This window comes from Malus sylvestris, chromosome 9 (assembly GCF_916048215.2).
Source record: "Malus sylvestris chromosome 9, drMalSylv7.2, whole genome shotgun sequence".
Lineage (NCBI taxonomy): Eukaryota > Viridiplantae > Streptophyta > Magnoliopsida > Rosales > Rosaceae > Malus > Malus sylvestris.
The window spans coordinates 30,386,999-30,404,120 of NC_062268.1; the positions used below are offsets into that span (position 1 = coordinate 30,386,999).

General features: G+C 41.9%; 1 protein-coding gene and 1 long non-coding RNA gene across 2 annotated transcripts; both read right to left on the reverse strand.

The window, feature by feature from the left end:
• Positions 1–9,043: 9,043 nt before the first annotated feature.
• LOC126633957 (uncharacterized mitochondrial protein AtMg00810-like) lies at positions 9,044–10,059 on the reverse strand. Its single transcript, XM_050304469.1, has 2 exons — positions 9,934–10,059; positions 9,044–9,682 (listed from the first exon to the last, which is right to left on the reverse strand). Exons 1-2 carry the CDS (start codon positions 10,057–10,059, stop codon positions 9,044–9,046), a joined length of 765 nt encoding a protein of 254 aa, XP_050160426.1.
• Positions 10,060–14,509: 4,450 nt separating this feature from the next.
• Positions 14,510–16,316, reverse strand: LOC126634659 (uncharacterized). The gene is made up of 2 exons (XR_007627414.1): positions 15,877–16,316; positions 14,510–15,514 (listed from the first exon to the last, which is right to left on the reverse strand). It is a non-coding gene; the product is annotated as an uncharacterized LOC126634659 (long non-coding RNA).
• Between the last annotated feature and the right edge of the window lie 806 nt (positions 16,317–17,122).

Consider the following 17,122-nt stretch of genomic DNA (forward strand, 5'->3'; position numbering starts at 1 on the left):
CGTCCAGGATCGTGCAAATTCACCATGCTGTTAGTTCTTGTGGACAAACAGGTCAGCACTGCAAAGATTGGTGGTTCATCGTTGGGGCAATTTTTTTGTTGCAGTATTGTTCACAGGTACGTGATGCGTATAGACATCCTTTCTGTTTCTTTTCTACATTGACTTTGTATTTATGAATACTGGATATAAGGTTGTACTATGAACTACAGATAACAAATAATGCACAATCCTTGGAGCCTTAGACAATCAAATTTAGCGGATAAGGTTTCATCCTAGTGAAAAAAATGAAAATGATGTGACAGTGATAATGACTATATCTTTGCACCTACCTTCTTAAAACATAGCAGCCTCTGAAAGTAGATGACGATGAATAACATGGAATCTTGGTAGCATGAAACCCATACAACAACAACAACAACAACAACAAAGCCTTTTCCCACTAAGTGGGGTCGGCTATATGAATCCTAGAACGCCATTGCGCTCGGTTTTGTGTCATGTCCTCCGTTAGATCCAAGTACTCTAAGTCTTTTCTTAGAGTCTCTTCCAAAGTTTTCCTAGGTCTTCCTCTACCCCTTCGGCCCTGAACCTCTGTCCCGTAGTCACATCTTCGAACCGGAGCGTCAGTCGGCCTTCTTTGCACATGTCCAAATCACCGGAGCCGATTTTCTCTCATCTTTCCTACAATTTCGGCTACTCCTACTTTACCTCGGATATCCTCATTCCCAATTTTATCCTTTCTCGTGTGCCCACACATCCCACGAAGCATCCTCATCTCCGCTACACCCATTTTGTGTACGTGTTGATGCTTCACCGCCCAACATTCTGTGCCATAAAACATCGCTGGCCTTATTGCCGTCCTATAAAATTTTCTCTTGAGCTTCAGTGGCCTACGACGGTCACACAACACGCCGGATGCACTCTTACACTTCATCCATCCAGCTCGTATTCTATGGTTGAGATCTCCATCTAATTCTCCGTTCTCTTGCAAGATAGATCCTAGGTAGCGAAAACGGTCGCTTTTTGTGATCTTCGCTAGATTGCTCCGGTCATTAGTGTGGATAAGTATATAAATGGATAGAGATAGGAAAGCAAACACAAGATGTACGTGGTTCACCCAGATTGGCTACGTCCACGGAATAGAAGAGTTCTCATTAATTGTGAAGGGTTTACACAAGTACATAGGTTCAAGCTCTCCTTTAGTGAGTACAAGTGAATGATTTAGTACAAATGACATTAGGAAATATTGTGGGAGAATGATCTCGTAATCACGAAACTTCTAAGTATCGGAGTGTGGTGTCGTCTTGACTTGCCTTATCTGTCTCATAGGTAGATGTGGCATCTTCTCTGGAAGTACTCTTCCTCCATCCAGAGGTGGTATCTTTAACTGGTGGAGATGCACAAGGTAATGTATCAATTTCACTTGAAGCTTACTTGTAGTTTCAGGCTTGGTCAAGCGCGATACAAACCATGTAGTAGGAGTCCCCCAAGTCGCCGAGCTAGGGGGTCTGCTGAAAGAGGTGACAGACAAGGTAAGCAATCAGAGCTCCGACTGATTGTTCACCTTCTCCCCATCTTGCAGCAGCATGAAGGATAAAGAGAAGAAAAATAAGAAGAGATGATATGAGATACTTTTGCTTTTGAAGAAGTAACTTTCCACAGGCTTATTCTTGAACTGAGCTGGAGGGTTTTCTGGTTTCCTCCAGAGTATAAGGCCGACTGAAGAATTTGAGGGTCAAAACAAGTCCATCAAATCTAGAGTACGTTCCACCCTGCTGATATGGGATACTTTTGCTTTTGACAGAGTAATGGATGTATCGGCACGTGTGCTGTTACGCTTGTCTCCACATGCTTCCTTGTATCCTTCGCACTTGCCCTATCTGTTCCTCAAGCAGATGCGGAATCTTCCCTGGAAACATAACATGTTGAAGATGAGTACTCGAGAGCAATGCCAGGTAAGTAATCAGGTAAGGGGTTCCAGGCAGTCAGTTCCTGGCTTGATTCCAAGTGCTGACTGATTGCTCTCTTTCTCCTTGTCTTGCAGGTAAAAACAAGGCCAAAAGAAAAGACAGGGAAAAAGCATGATATGGGATACTCTTGCTTTTAACCCTGATGATATGAGATATTCTTGCTCTAGTATAGCTTGTTTGCAGAGGTATTATCGGGGGGAAAGAAAGCTGAATATTTCGAAAGGCTTCGTTGGGAGTGCCCTCTCAGATATGATGAAGGGTTGAGCATTTTTGCAGGTCTGCCTGTCCGTTGGGGATGGAGGTCGACATATATAGGAGTCTCCCTAACAACAAGTAGTAATGATATTCCTTTACCCTGCTTGGTCATAGCACGGTAGTGGGAGCTACCAGTTTCACATGTTTTAACTCTGTCAGAGCACTTTGAAAAAGTGGTCTGTGGTATCTGGCTCTCGAGATTCGGAAAACGATGCCTCTTCGATTTTTGAGAAAGCAATCATGCTGGGGGTCTGGCTCTCGAGATTCGGAGAGCAGTGTCTCTTCGATTTTTGAGGAAGTAATCATGTTGGGAGTCTGGCTCTTGAGATTCGGAGGGCGGTGCCTCTTCGATTTTGGAGCAAGCAATCCTGTTGGGAGTGTTGTCTCGAGCAATGGTACTGTTCCTTTACCCTCTCTTCGCTTTTGAGAAAGTAGTCATGTTGGGAGTCTGGCTCTCGAGATTCGGAGGACGGTGCCTCTTCGATTTTGGAGCAAGCAATCTTATTGGGAGTGTTTTCTCGAATGTGAGTAGAGGTTGGGCATGTTTGCTAGTCTACCTTGCCACGAAGCACAGAGGTTGACACACAGGGACTTTCCAATTATCCAGCAGTGGTACTGTTCCTTTACCCTTATGGGTAATAATATGGTAGCTAGACCTTCAAAATTTATGTGTCTAAACTTTGTTAGTGCTGTTTCTTTGCTATTCTTTTACCTTTCTTGGTCAGAGCGATGTAGTGGGAGCTGCAAGCTTCACGTGCTCAACTTTGGCAGAGAACTTTGGCAAAGTTATCTGTGGTACCCATGAGCTATTGTTGCGTGTGACAGGTGCTGACAAGGCTAGAAAAGTAGGTGCCTCTTCGATTTCTGAGATCGGTCCTCGTGGTCTCTGAGCAGCCCAGCTTTTGAGAAAGCGAGCGCCTCTTCGATTGATTCGGAGAACGATGCCTCATCGATTTTTGAGAAAGCAATCATGCTGGGGGTCTGGCTCTCGAAGATTCGGGAAGCAGTGTCTTTTCGATTTTTGAGAAAGTAATCATGTTGGGAGTCTGGCTCTCGAGATTCGGAGAGCGGTGCCTCTTCGATTTTGGAGCAAGCAATCTTGTTGGGAGTGTTTTCTCGAATGTGAGTAAAGGTTGGGCATGTTTGCTAGTCTACCTTGCCACGAAGCACAGAGGTTGACACACAGGGACTTTCCAATTATCCAGCAATGGTACTGTTCCTTTACCCTCTCTTCGATTTTTAAGAAAGTAGTCATGTTGGGAGTCTGGCTCTCGAGATTTGGAGGACGGTGCCTCTTCGATTTTGGAGCAAGCAATCTTATTGGGAGTGTTTTCTCGAATGTGAGTAAAGGTTGGGCATGTTTGCTAGTCTACCTTGCCACGAAGCACAGAGGTTGACACACAGGGACTTTCCAATTATCCAGCAGTGGTACTGTTCCTTTACCCTTGTGGGTAATAATATGGTAGCTAGACCTTCAAAATTTATGGGTCTAAACTTTGTTAGTGTTGTTTTTTTGCTATTCTTTTACCCTTCTTGGTCAGAGTGATGTAGTGGGAGCTGCAAGCTTCACGTGCTCAACTTTGGCAGAGAACTTTGGCAAAGTTATCTGTGGTACCCGTGAGCTATTGTTGTGTGTGGGAAGTGGGTGATTGAACAGTAAGATTCATGTGTTTTCTACTTCCCCAAAAGTCTTCGACAGAATGCCCATAATTTCTGCAAAGCTGAGTGTGCGTGTGACAGGTGCTGACAAGGCTGGAAAAGTAGGTGCCTCTTCGATTTCTGAGATCGGCCCTCGTGGTCTCTGGGGAGCCCAGCTTTTGAGAAAGCGAGCGCCTCTTCGATTTCTGAGATCGGCCTTCGTGGTCTTTGAGCAGCCCAACTTTTGAGAAAGCAAACGCCTCTTCGATTTCTGAGATCAACCCTCGTGATCTCTAAGCAGCCCAACTTTTGAGAAAGCAAACGCCTCTTCGATTTCTGAGCAGGCGCCTCTTCGATTTCTGAAGCTCCGTCGAGTGCAGATTTTTATAGGGGCTGGCATTAAGTTCCAAAGCACACTTGAATCTCCACCAGTAGAAGCTTCATTCTTGCACTTCTAAGATCTTGATTTGTCCGACCTCTTCTCTCTTCAACACCTTTGAAAATGTCTGGCCCCTCCGACCGTCGTTTTGACTTGAACCTTGTTGAAGAGGCAGCCCCGCCTTCTCCAGACAACATATGGCGCCCATCCTTCGTCTCCCTTACTGGTCCTCTTACCGTTGGGGATTCCATGATGAAGAATGATATGACCGCTGCGGTGGTGGCCAGGAACCTTCTCACTCCCAAAGATAACAGACTACTTTCCAAACGGTCTGATGAGTTAGCTGTTAAGGATTCGCTGGCTCTCAGTGTTCAGTGTGCAGGTTCTGTGTCTAATATGGCCCAACGCCTATTTGCTCGAACCCGCCAAGTTGAGTCATTGGCGGCTGAAGTGATGAGTCTCAAACAGGAGATTAGGGGGCTCAAGCATGAGAATAAACAGTTGCACCGGCTCGCACATGACTATGCTACAAACATGAAGAGGAAGCTTGACCAGATGAAGGAAACTGATGGTCAGGTTTTACTTGATCATCAGAGATTTGTGGGTTTGTTCCAAAGGCATTTATTGCCTTCGTCTTCTGGGGCTGTACCGCATAATGAAGCTCCGAATGATCAACCTCTGATGCCTCCTCCTTCTAGGGTTCTGTCCAATACTGAGGCTCCAAATGATCCCCCTCCGGTGCCTTCTCTTTCTGGGGCTCTACCGACTGCTAAGACTTCTCCTAAGCAACCTTTGTGAAGGCTCCCTCTTGTGTGTTTATTTTGACTCATGCATATGTACATATTTGTAGCTTATCGGGGATATCAATAAATAAGCTTTCCTTCATTTCAACGTATTGTGTTAAATACACCAAAGCCTTCTTCGCTAAGTTCTTTGAATTTTCTTTTGTTGAAGCTTGTATGTTGAAGCTTTCTGAGTGGAGCATGTAGGTTGGGGTAGTGTTCCCTTAATTTCCCGAGTGAGGAAAACTTCTCGGTTGGAGACTTGGAAAATCCAAGTCACTGAGTGGGATCGGCTATATGAATCTTAGAACGCCATTGTGCTCGATCCTGTGTCATGTCCTTCGTTAGATCCAAGTACTCTAAGTCTTTTCTTAGAGTCTCTTCCAAAGTTTTCCTAGGTCTTCCTCTACCCCTTCGGCCCTGAACCTCTGTCCCATAGTCGCATCTTCTAATCGGAGCGTCAGTAGGCCTTCTTTGCACATGTCCAAACCACCGTAACCGATTTTCTCTCATCTTTCCTTCAATTTCGGCTACTCCTACTTTACCCCGGATATCCTCATTCCTAATCTTATCCTTTCTCGTGTGCCCACACATCCAACGAAGCATCCTCATCTCCGCTACACCCATTTTGTGTACGTGTTGATGTTTCACCGCCCAACATTCTGTGCCATACAGCATCGCCGGCCTTATTGCCGTCCTATAAAATTTTCCCTTGAGCTTCAGTGGCATACGGCGGTCACACAACACGCCGGATGCACTCTTCCACTTCATCCATCCAGCTTGTATTCTATGGTTGAGATCTCCATCTAATTCTCCGTTCTTTTGCAAGATAGATCCTAGGTAACGAAAACGGTCGCTCTTTGGTATTTCTTTATCTCCGATCTTCACCCCTAACTCGTTTTGGCCTCCATTTGCACTGAACTTGCACTCCATATATTCTGTCTTTGATCGGCTTAGGCGAAGACCTTTAGATTCCAACACTTCTCTCCAAAGGTTAAGCTTTGCATTTACCCCTTCCTGAGTTTCATCTATCAACACTATATCGTCTGCGAAAAGCATACACCAAGGAATATCATCTTGAATATGTCCTGTTAACTCATCCATTACCAACGCAAAAAGGTAAGGACTTAAGGATGAGCCTTGATGTAATCCTACAGTTATGGGAAAGCTTTCGGTTTGTCCTTTATGAATTCTTACGGCAGTCTTTGCTCCTTCATACATATCCTTTATAGCTTGGATATATGCTACTCGTACTCCTTTCTTCTCTAAAATCCTCCAAAGAATGTCTCTTGGGACCCTATCATACGCTTTTTCCAAATCTATAAAGACCATGTGTAAATCCTTTTTCCCATCTCTATATCTTTCCATCAATCTTCGTAAGAGATAAATTGCCTCCATGGTTGAGCGCCCTGGCATGAACCCAAATTGGTTGTCCGAAACCCGTGTCTCTTGCCTCAATCTATGCTCAATGACTCTCTCCCAGAGCTTCATTGTATGACTCATTAGCTTAATACCCCTATAGTTCATGCAATTTTGTACGTCGCCCTTATTCTTGTAGATAGGCACCAAAGTGCTCGTTCGCCACTCATCTGGCATCTTCTTCGTTTTCAAAATCCTATTGAAAAGGTCAGTGAGCCATGTTATACCTGTCTCTCCCAAAAGTTTCCACACTTCGATTGGTATATTGCCTGGGCCTATTGCTTTTTTATGCTTCATCTTCTTCAAAGCTACAACCACTTCTTCCTTCCGGATTCGACGATAAAAAGAGTAGTTTCTACACTCTTCTGAGTTACTCAACTCCCCTAAAGAAGCACTCATTTCATGTCCTTCATTGAAAAGATTATGAAAATAACATCTCCATCTGTCTTTAACCGCGTTCTCTGTAGCAAGAACCTTTCCATCCTCATCCTTGATGCACCTCACTTGGTTTAAGTCCCTTGTCTTCTTTTCCCTTGCTCTAGATAGTTTATAGATATCCAACTCTCCTTCTTTGGTATCTAGTCGTTTATACATATCGTCGTAAGCCGCTAACTTAGCTTCTCTGACAGCTTTCTTCGCCTCTTGCTTCGCTTTTCTATACCTTTCACCATTTTCATCGGTCCTCTCCTTGTATAAGGCTTTACAGCATTCCTTCTTAGCCTTCACCTTTGTTTATACCTCCTCATTCCACCACCAAGATTCCTTTTGGTGTGGGGCAAAGCCCTTGGACTCTCCTAATACCTCTTTTGCTACTTTTCGGATACAACTAGCCATGGAATCCCACATTTGGCTAGCTTCCCCCTCTCTATCCCACACACATTGGGTGATTACCTTCTCTTTGAAAATGACTTGTTTTTTTTCTTTTAGATTCCACCATCTAGTCCTTGGGCACTTCCAAGTCTTGTTCTTTTGTCTTACTCTTTTGATATGTACATCCATCACCAACAAGCGATGTTGATTAGCCACGCTCTCTCCTGGTATAACTTTGCAATCCTTACAAGTTATACGATCCCCTTTCCTCATTAGAAGAAAATCTATTTGTGTTTTTGACGACCCACTCTTGTAGGTGATCACATGTTCTTCTCTCTTCTTAAAGAAGGTGTTGGCTAAGAAGAGATCATATGCCATTGCAAAATCCAAGATAGCTTCCCCATCCTCGTTTCTCTCCCCAAAACCATGGCCACCATGAAAACCTCCATAGTTGCCTGTCTCCCTGCCCACGTGTCCATTTAAATCTCCTCCTATAAATAACTTCTCCGTCTGAGCAATTCCTTGCACCAAGTCTCCAAGATCTTCCCAAAATTTCTCCTTCGAACTCGTATCCAACCCTACTTGAGGTGCGTACGCACTAATCACATTGATAAGTTTTTGTCCTATTACAATCTTGACTGCCATGATTCTATCTCCTACCCTCTTGACATCTACAACATCTTGTACCAAGGTCTTGTCCACGATGATGCCAACACCGTTTCTCGTTCTATTTGTGCCCGAATACCAAAGTTTAAACCCTGAGTTTTCTAGATCCTTTGCCTTACTACCAACCCACTTAGTTTCTTGTAGGCACATAATATTTATCCTTCTCCTCACCATAACTTCCACTACTTCCATAGATTTTCCCGTTAAGGTTCCTATATTCCACGTTCCTAAACGCATTTTGCTCTCTTGAACTCTACCCTTCTGTCCTAGCTTCTTCACCCTCCCCCGTCTAATATGATCAAAGTACTTCTTTTGTGTGTCCCGGGTAAAGTTGATAGGAGCATATGCTCCCAAACAATTTTGAGTGGAGTCGTTCGAAAAGAAGTTTCTATGGCCCCCTTGCTCATTTAACACTGCATCCGGGTGCCGATGGAGATACAGCGACCCTTGCTCACTTATCACTGTGCTCGGGCCACACAGCGCGTCACTTACGGGTGACGCCCTAGCTTTAGCGCGATTTTGTTCTGGATTCATTTTCATAAGGATTCGACGTGATCATGGAGTGCCGGCTGTCGACTACCTGACGCCCTCCCCCTCCTCCTTTATCCGGGCTTGGGACCGGCCATGTAAGACATGGGCGGAGTTGGTAGCATGAAACCCATGCGTAGAAATATAATGCCAAAATCCTGAAGCGTCTGGCATTGATTGTCAAGTAAAATGAATGAACTGCAATTGGTGTCAGACGTGCTCAACGTTTCTCTTTTGGTATGTACTACTGATTTAAATTTCTTCCACTGGTAATTCAGCTAATAAGGGGGTGTGGCTTAATTCTCATTTTTGATACGAGCCACTATAAGTTCTTCTCGGCCTTGTTTTGTGTTATAAACAACTCATTTTAGGAGTCTGTATCAAACCATAAATAATGCTCATAAGTTGGTTTTTTTCTTGATATCGAATGTTGTCAAACCTTATATATTGCAAACTGATTATTTTTTGTCTTCTATCGGATAGGATCTGAACACAAACTATAAGTAGTGAATCATATTCTGAGCATGCATATCCAGCCGTCGAAATGCTTGGGGTACAGGAAATCAAGGGTCATAAAAATATATTTGCAGAAGGAAAAGTTACTCATATGGAAATAAAGATAGAAGAACAGGAGCAAAAGTTTGTTTATTCCCCAAACAAGTAACGTAGCGTCCAACCTCTATAGCATATGCCACATGCAGAACAATACTTTGTTTCTTGCTTTTCCAGGTGACTAGGTTGCCTCCCATAAACATACAAAACCCAGTGGTGGACTTGCGATCGAGGGAATTTCCTACCCGATCAGCATCGGTATAGCCTGAGATGTGAGTGTGACTATTGTTGTGCATAAGAATTCCTCTACCAATGGAACCTTTAAGATAACGAAGCACATGATGAACAATCTTCAAATGATCCATGCTTGGATAGTGCATAAATTGGCTAACAAGACTAACGACATATGATATATCAGGACGTGTGATAGTCAGATAAATGAGTTTGCCAACCATTCTTTGATAGTAGCTTAAATTGGGAATAGGATCACCTTGAGTTTTCAGCTTTAAGTTGCTATCCAAGGGGGTGCGAGCAGGCTTACAATCTGTCATTTTTGCTTCGTGAAGAAGATCCATAACATACTTGCGTTGGTTGAGGAAGAAACCCTTGTGTGAGTGTGCCATCTCAATGCCCAGAAAGTATTTGAGAGTGCCAAGATCCTTGATAGCAAACTTCTTGTTGAGATACTGTTTAAGAGCATTAATCTCTAACATATTATCACCTATCATAATTAGATCGTCAACATAAATGAGCACAACGAGTTTACCCGCTGAGCTAGAGCAAACAAATAGGGAGGAATTCGAAGTACTTCGACATAAGCCAACCCTTTCTAGAACATAACTGAGCTCGGAATACTATGCACTTGGACTTTGCTTGAGACCATAAATGGATTTAAGAAGTTTGCACACCATTTCTAGGTTGTTTGATTGAGGATGACCTGGGGAAGCTTCATGTAAACCTCTTCTTCAAGTTCACCATGAAGAAAAACATTTTTAACATCCATTTGAAAAAGAGGCCATGCATTGTTAATTGCAACTGACAACAACACCGTAACAATGTTCATTTTTGCCACGGAAGCAAATGTCTCCTTATAATCAACCCCATAGGTTTGTGTAAAACCTCGAGCAACCAAGTGAGCCTTATTCCTTTCAATCGTGACATCTGAATGAAACTTAGTTTTGTACACCCAATTACTTCCTACTGCCTTTTTCCCTTTTGGAAGTTTCACTATGGTCTGTTATTTTCATGGAGAGCTTGAAGCTCTTCTGCCATAGCAATTCTCCATTCACTGTGAAGATTGGTTTCTTGAAAACTTTGTGGTTCGCGAGCCTCATTAATGACACTTAGGAATGTGGCAAAAGAAGGTGAGAATTTGCTATAATCAATAACAGCAGTCATGGGATACCTGGCAGTGTAGGTCACATAATTATGCAACTTGGATGGAAGTTTCCTCTCACGGGCAAGATTGCGACTAACTGGAGGAGATTGAGTTGTAGGTAACTGAACAATATCTTGGTTGGAAGGATTACTGAAGGGTGCAGGTTGAGTCTCTGATGAAAAAGAGGTTTCATCTTCAACATGTGCCACCGAGTGAAGATTAACATCATCAGGCACATGATCACTAGGAATGCATGTTGTATCTTCTCCATTTGGATATGAAATTGGAAATAAATCTAGAAAATGCTCCCCCTGTCTAGAGTAATCCAGTGATTGTAGGAAGTAAGGGACATGTTCTTCAAATTTAACGTCCCTTGAAACAACCTTTTTTTAAGTTGTTGGATTGTAGCACTTGTAACCTTTTTGGGTGGATGAATAACCTAGAAAGACACATTTGGCAGCCCTTGGGTCTAGCTTGTCACGATTTTGTGCTTGAATGTGAACAAAGCATGTACACTCAAAGACTTTTCAAGATCTCATAAGGTGATTTAAAATTCAACACTTTACTTGGCAATCAATTGATTAGATATGCCACAATAAGAACTCATTGGGACCAAAATTTCATGGGCACATTCATGTGAAACATAAGAGCTCTAGTCTTCTCAAGTAAATCTCTATTCTTCCTCTTGGCCACCCCATTTTGTTAGGGTGTTCCAACACAACTTGTTTGGTGTAATATACCATGCGTGCTCAAGTAGTGTGACATGTTATGGGACATATATTCGGTGCCATTATCTGATCATAAAGCATGAATTTTTGAAGCAAATTGTGTGGTTACAAGTCTATGAAAATCTTGAAAAACTTCCATCACTTCACTTTTAAATTTCAAAAGGTACAACCAAGTGATCCTTGTGAAATCATCCACAAAGGTTATAAAATATTTGTATCCATCAAAAGACTATAGGATTGGTCCCCAACATTGGAATGCACGATTTCAAAATGATTACTAGCCCTAGACAAAGAGGGAGTAAATGGTAATCTAGTAAACTTGGAGAAGTGACAAACATCACAAGGACTTGAAACTTTGCATAGGTTTGGGAACAGGGTGGATAGCACTTTTTCAGTAGGATGTGTTAGTCTTTGGTGCCAAAGTTGTTCTTGAGCTAAGCTTGAAGTGACTTGAAAAACCTTGGGAACTTGAATATGCTTGGAAAGATAGTAGAAACCATTTAAGAAAAATCATTCACCAATCGTCTTCTTGGTGACTACATCTTGAAAAATCACATTTTTTTAAGAGAAAATAGCTAGACAATTTAATGAGTTTGTGATTTTGCCAACAAATAAAAGTTGAAAAGGGAATGAAGGAACATAAAAAGCCTCAGACTTGACATCACTTGAGATCAAATGCGTTTTCCCTTTTCCTACAACCACAACATTTTTGCCATTGGCAACTGACACTTGAGATGGAATTGAAAGTTTTTCAAAATTATGCAAGTTTGTAGACTTGTTAGTCATATGATCAGTGGCTCTAGAATCTATAATCCAATAATCATGCACATTACCAATGTTGAGAGCAGTTGAGAAAGAGTGTAAGATACATGGGATGTCCCGTTGTACCATGCCTTCATTTCCAGCCAGGAAGCCAGCAAACTGTCTTAGTAGTGCAGTTTGATTGTTGTCACACTAATTTGGTGGTCATTCACAATCTCCAATACCTTGTTTCTTGTGAAGAAACGCAACAAACTAGTTGATCAGTGCGGCTGGATTAGTGGTGAACTTCAGTGCTCCCTTGGAAGAAGTTGTGGCAACATGATTTGCCTTGTAAGAAGGGTTGTACGAACCTTTAAAGACACCCTTTTTATCCCTAGGAAACTTTGGTTTTAGCTCTGGATGAAGAATCCAGCATCGGTCTCTTGAGTGCCCACCAGCATCACAATGGCTATATTTTAAGCCAGTTTTCTTTCCTTTGTAGCCCCTCTCCTCATCAAGTTTGTGGTTAGAGAAATAAGCCCTAGCTTCTAGTATATTTTCCTTTACTTCCAAGGTCATGACCTTCCTTTGAACCTTTTCTCTTTGAATCATGGCACACACACTTGAAAAAAAAGGAAGGTCGGGATTCATGAGGATATGGCTTCAAAGATCTTCGAATTCAGGGCTCAGGCTTGCTAGGAGTTGGAATATATTGTCTTCCTCGGCTCTCTTAATTAGCACAGCAATGTCGATGGAGTATGGTCGATACACATTCAACTCGTTCCACGTAGAGGTCAACTTTTCAAGATGTTGCACAAATGGCTTTCCTTCATGTTGCAAGCCAGCAATATCCTTTTTCAACTGAAACACACAAGCCGCATTGTTCTAATTTCCATACATTTCCTTAAGATTTTTCCAAATAGTCATGGAGGATTCAGCATAGCTGAACATTTATGCAATCTTGCGATTCATGGAATTGAGTAACCACGACATAACCAACTGATCTTTACATAGCCAAGCATCATAATCCGGTGAGGTAATCTCATGCATTGGGATAACACCATTGACATAACCAAGCTTTGATCGTCCTCCCAGAGCAAGAGTAACTGCTCTCCCCCATGGAAGGTAGTTAAACTCATTTAGCAAGACAGAACTAAGTTGTTGATTTGGGTTGATATCAACATCTGAATGTGGTGATGATGGAGCAACATGGTAGCTGTCTCATTCCAAATTCACTAAGCTCTCTTTAGCCATGTTTGAAGGACAAGAAGAAGCTCACAAAACTCTCAAGAAAATCCACAGAGATAGGCCGGTTAGGGTCACTGCTCTAATACCATATTGTATTTTATGAATTGTATATTCATCATAAAAGAACAAAGTACAAGAGACAGCCAATATATATGTGCTAGAGGTAAGAAACAAGACTTCCTACCCCTCATTGATTTACGCCTAAAGCTAACAAAACAAGTAAGATACACATCCCTTGAATTAAGGGGACTGACAACAAGAGACAAATGGTGATACCCATGCTGAAGGTGGCAGAAACTAGCCACTCTACACGATACATCACACTATCACCCTAAAACTAGGTTAACAACTTTGTACAGTGGACATACAACCTAGCCCTAGTTGACATACTTCTTCCAATATGAACGCATTCGGCCAGCTTTTTCTCTCGGGAAATGATATTCCTTACTGGTTGGCCTGTGTCGCGAACGAGCATAAAGTTGTCAAATTTGAAGTGCCGCAAAGGACTGATGTTTATATAGGAGGTGGCTATTTGCATAGTTTATTCTGCGTACCACTTTGAGTGTACTGGGCCTCTATGCATTCGTGTTGTTAACCATACCCAGCGAACTCATTTTCTGATTTGGTCAATTGTGGCCACTGTAACTGCTTCCTATGAATGTTACCTTTGGGTGGGACATTTTTCAAAACAAGAAGCTCAATCTAAAAGGCGGACGACGTGGTTCTTGTACAAGCAAAATTTTATGGAGCAGTGGATGATCATCAAATTAAGGTGAAGAAAACAGGAGTGGATATCACAAAATGGGATTTGTCTGATGGAGAAGTGTGAATTCTGGAAATGGATCATTTATTTATAAAATTTAAGAAGGTGCACAATCAGCGTGTACCAAAAATTTAGTCTGGTGACGATATCAAACTATACCATGAATACTGCCTGATGAAGACATGCACTGATGACGACACTATTGACGTTGCAGACGGAGCTAAGCTAGCCATCACTCATCTGATGAGGTACCCTAAACCTGAACTCATCTTATGAGCTTGTTAATTGATTTGAATATTGAAAGGATTACAATCCCATTACTGGTTAATGACGTCTGGCTCTGATTAGTCAGTTATTTGTGAGTGTAATTACTTTTAAGTACGTGCAATGTTTTTTCTTTCTTCGATATGGGGAGCCATGTATACGTTATGTTGATTCTTGATTTTCCGGTATTTACTAATGAATCAAATGAATATAATGAATCAAATAAACTAAGCGGGCTAGTTGATCCTCATTCTCACTCCTTTGTGAATTCATGATAAAGTCTAACCTAAGCGTTGATTGAAACGCATAATCATATGTTGTCAAGCAGATAGTGACAAATACTGATAGTACCATGTCAATATAAATTTCACAAAATGTGTAAACAAACAAGTAAGGCAATGTAAGTATTTCATATATTTTACGTCACACGTAAAAAAGTAAGTGTTACCATATTTTGTCATAAATATATGCAATGCCATATACATGTATATTCATATCCCTCCACGCATTTCGTTTCTCTATAATACTTAGGCGATGACATTTGACTTGACTTTGGCTATCTGAAAGCCAAGCCGCACAGCCTGCTGCACTTCCTTTAGTCTCTCAACACTAGTACTAATTATCGATGGATACCAGCAGCACCGCCCGTGGAACCGCCATCGCAGCCTCTTCGTCTTCATCGTGCCGCTCAAACCCCTGGAAGTAAGAGGTGTTTCTGGGCTTTAGAGGCGACGACACACGCACTACCTTCACTGACCACCTCTCCATTGCGGTACACAATGCCGGAATCCACACGCTCATAGACTACCAGCTCAGAAGAGGGGAAAACATACAGAGTGAACTTGACCAAGAAATAAAAGGGCCGTCGTCTGTCTTCTCAAAGAGGTACATGGAGTCTGGATGGTGCCTGAGGGAGCTGGCCAAGATCATGAGGTGCCAAGAAGATCAAGAGGGGAAAATAGTCTATCCAATATTGTACGACGTCGACCCTTTGAGGAAATAGTGGTATTATTGGAAATGCATATTGGAAGCATGAAAGGGATGAAGATCCAAATGAGGTTGAGCACTTAAGGCTTCTGCAGATTTGGGTGGGCTGAATCTTAACAAACGTAGTCGATTCATGTTTTATCGCCAATTCATCTAATTGGCCAGCATCATCTATGCCAGAACGACGACAAGCACCTTCATGCTTCCAAGTCTTTTCTCTATCTCTTTGGTTCTTGGGCAACACTGCTCACATTAATGTCCAGCCGTTTCAAAACATCTCGAAGAAGTTGTTCTTGCAGAGCAACGATACTTTTCTTTTTTACTCCTCACCTTTTCAAGGTAACATTGACCACTAAAGCAATGATGATATTCGCTACACATAGCTCTCGCAAGTGTTGTTTCACCTATACTGCACATACCACAAATTGCAATTATTTGAAGATCAAGCAAATCTCCAACAGCTAAGCATTCAGTGCTGAACTATTGCACAAGAAAATCCATTCCAACCGAGCACTTGGCTTGTTTTAAGTCTGTTGTTTTCAGTAGTCATCTGATGTCCTTAACAATTTCCTCAATAAACAACCCTTCACGCCGGGCAATTAAATTTCAAAATTTTACAAAAATAAGACTGATCAGGCAACTTCAAGATTCAGATGAACTAAATGCGTCATTCATTATGACCAGATATTTTCTGAGCAAAGAAGATTTGAGTAAAGTGAGTAAATTTGAGCATAAAAAAATTGTAAAAAGGAGTTAAAGAAGGAAATATACCCGTCCGCCGGAACGAAGCCTTAAGATCCTTCTCTGCTGCTTGTTCGTTTGGATTTTCATCGCTTTCATGCTTCCGAACTTCCCCAAAACCACCACTTTGTTTCCTCTCGACGGCATAGAATATTGGATAGACTATTTTGCCCTCTTGATCTTCTCGGCACCTCATGATCTTGGCCAGCTCCCTCAAGCACCACTGGGACTCCGCGTACCCCTTGGAGAAGACGACGATGGCGATTATGGACCCTTCGATTTATCGGTCAAGTTCACTCTGTATGTTTTCCCCTCTTCTGAGCTAGTAGTCTATGAGCGTGTGGATTTCGGCATAGCGTAACGCAAAGGAGAGGTTGTCTGTGTGGTTAGTGCATGTGTCGTCGCCTCTAAAGCTCAGAAACACCTCGTACTTCCAGCCGTTTGAGCGGCACGGTGAAGACAAAGAGGCTACGATGGCGGTTCCACGGGCGGTGCTGCTGGTATCCATCGATGACCAATTGGTGCAGCTGGCTTTCAAGAAAAGAAAGTCAAAACCCTCTGATCATTTCAGTGTGAGCGGCACGCGTAACTTAGAAGCTAAAAGGTTAACGACTTAACGGCGTGTAATTTGGGTGGGTTTGCAATTTTTTTTTTATAAACTACGTGTTAAATTCTTATTGATCAATATCATTGGGTCACCAACTTGAGTAGTAAGTATTATTCTTTTGAAGTCGATCGTGTCACTACATTACCGTGTGAATAACACGTGAGTTTGGCAATTTATGACACGATATGTTAATCCGACATGAAATTAATAGGCTATCGGGTTGATCCAATAACGAATCGGATCGTTATTGAGTAATCTGATAAGTACCTGTTAAGATAACATGTTAGTTCGAATATACACGTGAGTAGCCCGATACACGATAAGCAAAATATTAATTTAATAATAATGATATATATAAAGGTAGAGCATTTGCATAAGAATTTCAGTCAAAATTAAGGAAGTGAAACGCAAGGTACGTGCTTTATTTTTTAGGAAAACTAATGAAAAGGGCTTGAAAACTTTGAGTTTTAATGATAAGGACAAAATAAAGGGTAAAGTGAATAGTACCAGGATTGACTTTTTAGTGTAAAAATGTGGTTTTTCGTTAAAGTGAACAGTATCAGGTGCTTTTCGTTAAAGTTCCCTTTTTTTTTATGGGTGTGTGAAGGACAAATGCTCCACACGTTATCAAATTAAAATACCAATTGTACTGGATTCTTAATTATATTA

Bases quoted from the DNA above. Each gene is read 5' to 3' on its own strand.
- LOC126633957 (XM_050304469.1), bottom strand. From the start codon at position 10,059: ATGAACATTGTTACGGTGTTGTTGTCAGTTGCAATTAACAATGCATGG. The intron at 9,683-9,933 runs GTCATCCTCAAT...GCTCTTAAACAG, and splicing joins TTTACATGAAGCTTCCCCAG to TATCTCAACAAGAAGTTTGC.